The sequence below is a fragment of the Camelus ferus genome, chromosome 16 (genome assembly GCF_009834535.1).
Source record: "Camelus ferus isolate YT-003-E chromosome 16, BCGSAC_Cfer_1.0, whole genome shotgun sequence".
Lineage (NCBI taxonomy): Eukaryota > Metazoa > Chordata > Mammalia > Artiodactyla > Camelidae > Camelus > Camelus ferus.
This window is the reverse complement of record NC_045711.1, coordinates 24,119,451-24,127,301: the sequence shown is the minus strand read 5'-3', so window position 1 is coordinate 24,127,301 and position 7,851 is coordinate 24,119,451. Positions and strand designations below refer to the sequence as shown.

Here is a 7,851-nt window from a genome sequence, read left to right as displayed (position 1 = left end):
TTTGTCTTCCTAATCATTAAATGAAAAAAAGAATAAAAACCCTTCTTCCCCAATGGAGAAATCCCTTTCTTTCATGGCCCCAACACCCAGTCCTTCTTGGGGAATAGAGATGTTTCTTGAGAGAATTTTCCTTGTTTACAAACGTGCTTGTCAGAACTGAGCCAGTCTGGTCACACCCCTTGCTGATGGGCTGGGCAAGTGCAGGAGGCAGCAGGGCTGGCAGCAAAATGAACCGATCTCAGGGAAGCAGGCCTTGCCTCGTCCCTATCTTAGCCAGTCACTGGGCTGCCTCTCCAGACCCACCAAGTGTGCATGGGCCCCATGCTACTCCCTGGTGGAGCCCCCCCTGCCTGCCTCCTCTTCAAACCTCTGTGTAAGAGCAAATCCAGAGGGACCCAGAGAGCTCCTTCCACACTGCAGTGAGTGTTTGGGGGCTCCAAGGTGCCTTCCACACTGGGGTCTTTGGCTGGAAAAGTGGGGTGAGAGGGGAGCTGCCCCAGGAGCCCTCTCACAAAAGTAATTTTAGATTGTGTCCTGGGCATTTTGAATATTACATTATATGACCCTGGGTGCCGTTTAAATCTAAGTAGAATTGATATCAGGGCAAAGAGACATCTCCCCAAACCCATCCTTCTCTCAGGGTCCTCATCCGGGCTGATGGCAGCATCACCTACCTGGGTACCAAGTTGGGCACCTGAGGGTCAGTCCACCTGTCATCAAAGCTGAGGTTGTGGTCCCTCTACCCGCTTTTTTACACCCCCAGTTCCAGAGCTGCTCTGCTGGGGGCAGCTCCACATTGCAGGGGGAGAGGGTGACGGGATGGTTCCGTGGCCAAGGGTGTGGTTCTGGAGTCGGACGAATCTGAGTTTGAAGCTTGTGCTGCCACTGACTCACTATGTGACCTTGGGCAAGTTATTTTACTTCTTTGAGCCTTGGTTTCCTTTCTGTAAAATGGGAATAACACAGTACCTACTACATAAGGCTGCTGAAGAATTTAGCTGACATGATGGGTGGAAAGTTTTGCGCATGCCTGCACAACATTTTACGAGCCTGATCAACGTTAACTGCAACTACTAGTTCACCCTCCATCTCTTGCCTACGCCTACGGCGCCCTAGTCCCCGCATCACCTTGTTTCTGGGAGATTGAAAATATGAACACGATCATCAACTTTTAGCTTTATGTCTTTCCGTGGCTCTCCGTGGTCCACCAGAGAATGGCACACGTGATCTTTTATGAATTGATTCCTTCCACCTCCCTCCAACCCCACCTACCGCGTCTGCACCTAGTGCGCATGCTCCCTGCTCCCGCCTCAGCTTTTCACTCCAGGGTCCCGACTTTTTGGTGCCTTCGAACCTTTGCACTTGCTTCACCATCTGTTTGGAATTCTTTATTTCTCTACTTGGATAGATTTACCTAAAGAACTCCTATTCATCTTACAATACCCACTTTGGGCTTCTTATCTATGAAGTCTTCCAAGAGCCCTATTCCCCTCCCCCCTTACTCCCCCACTTACCTGGTAATACCTGTCTGAGTGCATTTATTTCCCTCTATTTGCATGCCTAGCTCTTTTGCGGGACTCTTCTTTGTACCTTTGTTTTCCAGCATCCAGCGCAGGTCTGAGTCACAGTAGGTGCTCAAAAGATTTTTCGAATGATCGAACAAAAACAAGCCAACCTCCCAAAGGCCCTAAGTGCACCAATAGGTCCCTGGGACATCTCTGTCTTTCCTCAGTTCTCCAGCTTTCTATTTTTCCTAGACACAAAAACCCTCACAGGCACACTCACATCACACACACATCCACACTCACCCCATGCACACATATACAGGTCCACGTATACACACACAGCCTCGCACACACACATGCCTCACCCAACACACACTATTGTTCTCTCCTTAGCCTTCAGCCTCCAGCTCTGGGCTTCGCACGGGCTACAGGAGCCCCTAACCACGTGTGGCTCTTAGCCCTCGAAATGTGGCCGGTCTGAATTGCCAAGGGCTGTAAGTGTGAAATACACATTGGATTTTGAAGACTCAGTGCAAAAACAAAACAAAACAACACAACAAAAAAACCCACCAGAATGTAAAGTATCTCTAATAATTTTTATATTGACTACTTGTTGAAAGGACAATACTTTGTGGATGTTGGGTTAAACACAGTATTCTATTAAGTCAAGGTAACCCGTTTCTTTAGGCTGTTTTTCACGTGGCTACTAGAAAATTGAAAATCACACATGGGGTGCACAGGAGCTTTCTATTGGGCGGTGGGGCTCCGGATACCCAGGAAGCCATAGGTCCCTTCTTTCTCCAGGAGGTGGCGATCTATCTCTGCTTTTGACACCTCCGTTCCAGAAAGATCTGGAAGGTTCCTGAGGAAACCGCCTGTGTAATATGGCAGATATTGAGCCCTAAATAAGGACAGAGCCACATTCAGCCCCGCGGTGATGTCAGCCTATCGAAGAGGCTGCAAAATAAATCCACAGGAAGTCAGGGAGCAAGTGTTACCTTCCTCAACAGAAGAACCAACACCTAGCAGCAACGCCTACTTGCATCGAGCATATTGCCACACGTTCTGTGCAGTCTCTGTCCTCCAGGGATTTATAAGCCTTTGGAGGTGAGTGTGCAGTGGACACCGTGGTGCACAGCCAAGTCCACGTTCAAGTCCAGAACTCCTCCCCCACCAGCTGCTGAGGCTCACACCTGCGTTCCTCTCCAAGGACTGCTCTTGGCTGAAAGAAGACGCATCATCCATGCAATGACTGTCCCTAAGAGGGAAACAAAGCCTGGTCCTCTGGCCTCAGGGTGTGGTCCCAGGAATAGACTCTAAAAAGCTTCCGGACCTGGACCACCTGCCTGCTAATGAGGACCCCCATCCCTAGGGGAGGGTAGAATATGCTGGCCCCTGGCATGCTGTACTGGTGTGTAATTATTAAACAGTTCACGGGCAGTGAGCTGGGATGGGATACCAGGGGAAGGAAATGCAGTGGTGGTGAAAAAATCTCAGGTGTCTGAGAGGTATTGTAAGAATGGTGGATGCTCACACCTGACCTTGGGGGACAGAGGGAAGTAGAGGGTCAGGTTCTGGACTTAATAAGAGTCGTGGGGCCCCAGAGGAGGCTGAATTCTCAACCTTAGTGAGTCAGCTATGCCAAGGGGGTTGTGATTGGGAAAAAGAAGCATTTGGGGATATCTGGGTCGCGCCAGGCTCTCCTAGAACCTTCTGGACCCTCCCAGCTCACCTCCTCCAGCTAGGATGGCTCTAGGCAGCTTGGAGAAATTATCTTGAGTACTCAAACCCCAGTGGGCAGGACTGCTGATGAACTGAGGCTGCATTCTCAGCTGGAAGCTGCCTCCTCACAGCTAATGCAGGGCAGTGAAGCCTGCCCCCTGCCTCCATCTGGGCGTCACTGAAGGATTTCTGGCTCCTGAGCTCCCAGGAGGTGGGCTGAGGCCTCTGTAGCAACTGCATTCTGACAGCCCGACTTCTCTCTCTACCCAGACTGCTTCCCTTTCTACCCACCGGGGGGCTCCCAGGAGGCACTCTTCCAGCGAACCCCCTGCCCATGATTCTCCATCTCCATCTCTGTCCCCCAGGGTATCTGCTTGGGCTCGATTAAGATTGGAAAGGTAAATACAATTAGGCAAAATGTGCTCCATGCCAGGTGTGCAGGGCAGGTCTTAAATGCAGGTGAGGGACTGAGAGAAGGAGGCCACCCTCAATACCATCAAAAATCACAACTAGTTACACAAGTGCCTGTCCAGAGAGTGCCTTCTTTGCCCGTCAGGGCCTTTCCTTTGCTCTGCATGGAAAATTGGGGTCTCTGGGCCCCATCGCTCATGGGGCTACCTTTCAGATTCCCCCAGGTGGGCTCCCCTGGGCTGGGCCCTGTAGTGGGAACCCGGCAGCTGTCACATCAAGGGGAGGAGAAGGAGCGGGTGAGGCCCGACTTGGAAGCCCCTAGAAGCCCCACCACATGCCAGGCTTTCTAGATTCATCTGAGCTGCTGCAGGCTCTGTGCTGGGAACGGGGTGGGGGGCAGGGGGTAGACTTCTCCAGGCCCTGGCTATGCAGGGGGACCAGTGTACCTTTCACCAGTGCCCTTTGCCCTGCTGCCACCTCTGCTTTTTCACCATGAGGTTGTTCCTCTGCATCTGCCTCCCCAACTCCCAACCCCAGAAGGACTCTTCAAGGCCATCAGGGATTCCTTGTCCCGAGAATCAGAGATCTTTGTCCATTCTTGGCTGCATGGGATGCTGCTTGCTGCCCCGACCTTAGGTTCCTGATCCTGGTTCTGCTAATCTCCTCACTTTCTTCCCATGAATATCTCATTTTCCCCCAAGAGACAACATCCCCAAGCCTGGCCCCCAGCTTCCCTGTTGGTATACGTGGCTCATCAGAATGTTCTTTCCATTCTGTGACTCAGTTGTCTCCCCCATCATGAGGACAGCCACATCTGCACCCATGATCCCAGACTACAGATCACTGGTGGGACGGGGGTTCAGCTGGGGGGAGGTGAGGCTCTGCTGGGCAGGTGGAGGGTCAGATCACACAGCCCTCCGGGCATCTCTGTGTGTACTGGCCAATATGGCTCCAATCGCCGTAGAATGTTCTGGAGCCCTGGGGCAAGAGCCCAGCCATTGCCCAGAGTCCGCGGGAGAGACAGGGAAGCTGGTATCCAGATGTGTGCAGCCCTGTCTGGTGGGCTGGGAGACCTGCAGGAGGCCAGGCTGGAGTGGGTAATGGGGGGACCCCTAAAGGGGCAACACCACAGGAGAAGGAACGAGGTGGGGGTGGGCAGCCTGAGCAGAGTCAGAGCCAGGGGAGTCAGGGTTACAGGACCCTTTCACGGGAGCTGGTGCTGGAGGGAGACTGTGGCATTAAGAGTAAAACTCTACCAACAGGGGTCTGGAAAGAAGCCCCCTGAGCCAGGATCCCCACGCCGGGACATTGGATTACGTTGACTTTACATCAAACACCAGCCTTGTCCTCTCCCCTCTGGTTCTGCAGTTCTAACCGGCCACTGAGCAAATGCTGTAAATGGTACCACGCTCTGGCTGCCAGCGCTAGAAGGACCCTCAAGGTGGGTTTGCTAGGCTTCAGGGGACAAGGGGTGAATGCCTGTGCCAGCCGGTTGGCACCAGAGTAGGGATTAGAGTGAACCCACGAGGCTTAGCCCCGTGCTCTTCCCCGTAAACCCTGGGGCCTCAGCCAGCCGCTGTAATCCTCTGCGTCCAGTGTGCCATGCTGAGATGTTACCCTCGGCACACAGGGACAGCGCACGGGGCTGCCAGAGTCCTGCGGGCATCGCCTGCCTGTGACGTAGAGGCGGGCGGGTGGGGGAGTAGAAATCTCTGAGAAGAGCGTCACTCGTGCCAGCCCACGCTTACTGTGACAGCCAGGCACCTAGGAGTCTGGAGTTTTCTGGTTCCTGAGCCTGTGATCGGTCCCCGGGTGACTGGCTCTGTGGTGGGAACATCAGGGCCCCTGCCCCACTGTCCTGGTAAGTGGGGACTCTGCCTCCGGCTCCCAGCCTTCAGGAATAAGAGCACCCTGCTTGGGGCTTGGAGACATGGGGAGAAGGTGGAGAAGACGGCGGCGACCTGCAGGCCATGGGGCTTCACAGGGGAGGGACAGACTCCTCTAAGAACTGTACGTCTGCCGTGGGTCAGGGAGAGAGACAAAAGTGACCTGGGGCCCAGTGAGCAGGACAAGGCAGGAGGTGTCTACCCCGTATACGCCTGCTCCACTCCAGCCCCCAGACTCCCCACTCCAAGTCCGCTACAAAAGAGGTAAGAGGAACCATCACGCTGGACGGCCCCCTTGGAGATGAGGACCAGACCCCAGACTATCGCTCCCCTCCAACAGGTGCTGAGGGGTCCTCCTTATCCCAGAGGCCACTTCTGAAGCTGGGGCCCCCAGAGGTGGAGGTAGCAGCCAGGATGTCCACTCAGAGCATCTACTACCTAAAGCCCGTGACTCTGCACCTGCCCCCTGGGATCCCCGAGTCCCCGAGTCGCCAGCGGCGCCACACACTCCCTGCCAGTGAGTTTCGCTGCCTCACCCCAGAGGATGCTGCCGGGGTGTTTGAGATTGAGCGTGAGGTGAGCAGCCCCCACACAGGGGCCGGGACCCTGCTGTACTCCGCTGCTGCTCCCCTTGGGGAGAAGACCCTCGAGTCTCCTATCCTTGGCAGCGGGGACCCCAGAATAATCAGACATATGTTTTTGTGCGTGTGCATGAGTACGTGTGGGTTAGGAAGTGGGGGGAACAGCAGTGTTGAACCTCTGCTTTCCTGTGGGGGAGGGACCTCTGAGCAGATTCTCGGTCTGCAGTGGACAGTGGGCAGGCGGCACAGAGACCACTAAGTCACCACCAGTGCCTCCTCCCAGCCTTCATCTCTGTCTCGGGCATCTGCCCCCTGAATCTGGACGAGGTCCGGCACTTCCTGACCCTCTGTCCTGAGCTGTCCCTGGGCTGGTTCGTGGAGGGCCGCCTTGTGGCCTTCATCATTGGCTCCCTGTGGGACAAGGAGAGACTCACTCAGGTGAGGGCAGGGCAGGCCCAGGAGGCCCCTGGAAGGAGGCCACCGCCTGCTGGCCCCCGGCTCCTCCTGCTCTCACAGAGGCTGCCAGGGAGGGAGAGCCCAGTGCCTGGGATTTCTTCCTCCAGAACTAAGAGATGAGCACAGATGTGGTCCTCTCCCAGAGCAACAGAGCCCAGTCCTTTCGGATCTCAAGGCCCTCATGAAGGGGCCGCCCTAGGGCTGGGGATGTAGCTCCCAAGTGGAGGCCCTCCTTGGGTGAGAGGGGAGCCCTGATTGGAGGAACTCAGGGGACCTGCCCTTGGCCCAGATGGGGCAGTTTGAGGGTACAGGTGTCCACAGAGGTGACATGGACTTATGCCTGTCTCTTGCCCCCAGGAGTCGCTGACGCTGCACAGGCCCGGGGGCCGCACAGCGCACCTGCACGTGCTGGCCGTGCACCGCACCTTCCGGCAGCAGGGCAAGGGCTCCATCCTGCTCTGGCGCTACCTGCACCACCTGGGCGGCCAGCCAGCTGTGCGCCGGGCCGTGCTCATGTGCGAGGACCCACTGGTGCCCTTCTACGAGAGGTTCGGTTTCCACCCCGTGGGCCCGTGCATGTCACCGTGGGCTCACTGGCCTTCACGGAGCTCCAGTGTTCCCTGTGGGGCCACACCTCCCTGCGCAGGAACCTGACTGCTGACCTGGCCACCACCTGGGGTGCCTACGGCCAGGTGCCAGAGATGTGGGGAGGCAAGCTGGGGGCTCCTACTCTGTCCCTGGTGTCCCCTTCTCCACCCTGGCCTTCCCCCAGCTCGAGGACAGTGACTCCCAGGTGGCCATGGAAAGGGGAGGGGTGAAATAAAGAGAAAGTGGGGCGGCTGCTCTCAGCCCTGGCTGCCCTCTGGGGCACAGCTGTGTGTCCTCCAGTCTGTCTGCACGAGGCCCTCTGTAGTCCCTGCATTCCAAACTGTGCCCTAACGTGGCTGGGTCGGTTAGTAGGGACAGTGGGAGGCATCCTGCAGCTCTGCCTCGGCATCCTCACTAAGCAAGCCTGATGCTCAGGGACCCTTAACCCCTCCAGACCTGGGTCTGCCCCTTCCCATCCTCATCCCTGGAATGCAGGGTACCTGGGAGCAGGAAGGGGCAGGGACCACCTCTCAGCTCACCACACTGGCCCCCAACCCCACCACAGGACCCTGGGTCCTATGCCCACAGTAACAGCGTTGTGCCCCACTGGGGTGTGGGGTGAAGGGTGGGGTGCAGGATTGTAGGTAACAGACAAGTGCTGCACCTCCCACTCTTTCTGCCAGGACGGCCCCCGCCCCGCCC

The 7,851-nt window shown here is 56.2% G+C and overlaps 1 protein-coding gene across 1 annotated transcript; it reads left to right on the top strand.

Annotated features, from left to right (window-relative positions):
* Positions 1 to 5,772: 5,772 nt before the first annotated feature.
* On the top strand, positions 5,773 to 7,771 carry LOC116669239 (serotonin N-acetyltransferase-like). Its single transcript, XM_032498237.1, is given in 5 exon segments — positions 5,773 to 6,100; positions 6,376 to 6,543; positions 6,919 to 7,135; positions 7,138 to 7,253; positions 7,715 to 7,771. Coding segments are annotated over 5 exon segments (720 nt in total). The 5' UTR covers positions 5,773 to 5,938.
* Positions 7,772 to 7,851: the final 80 nt, after the last annotated feature.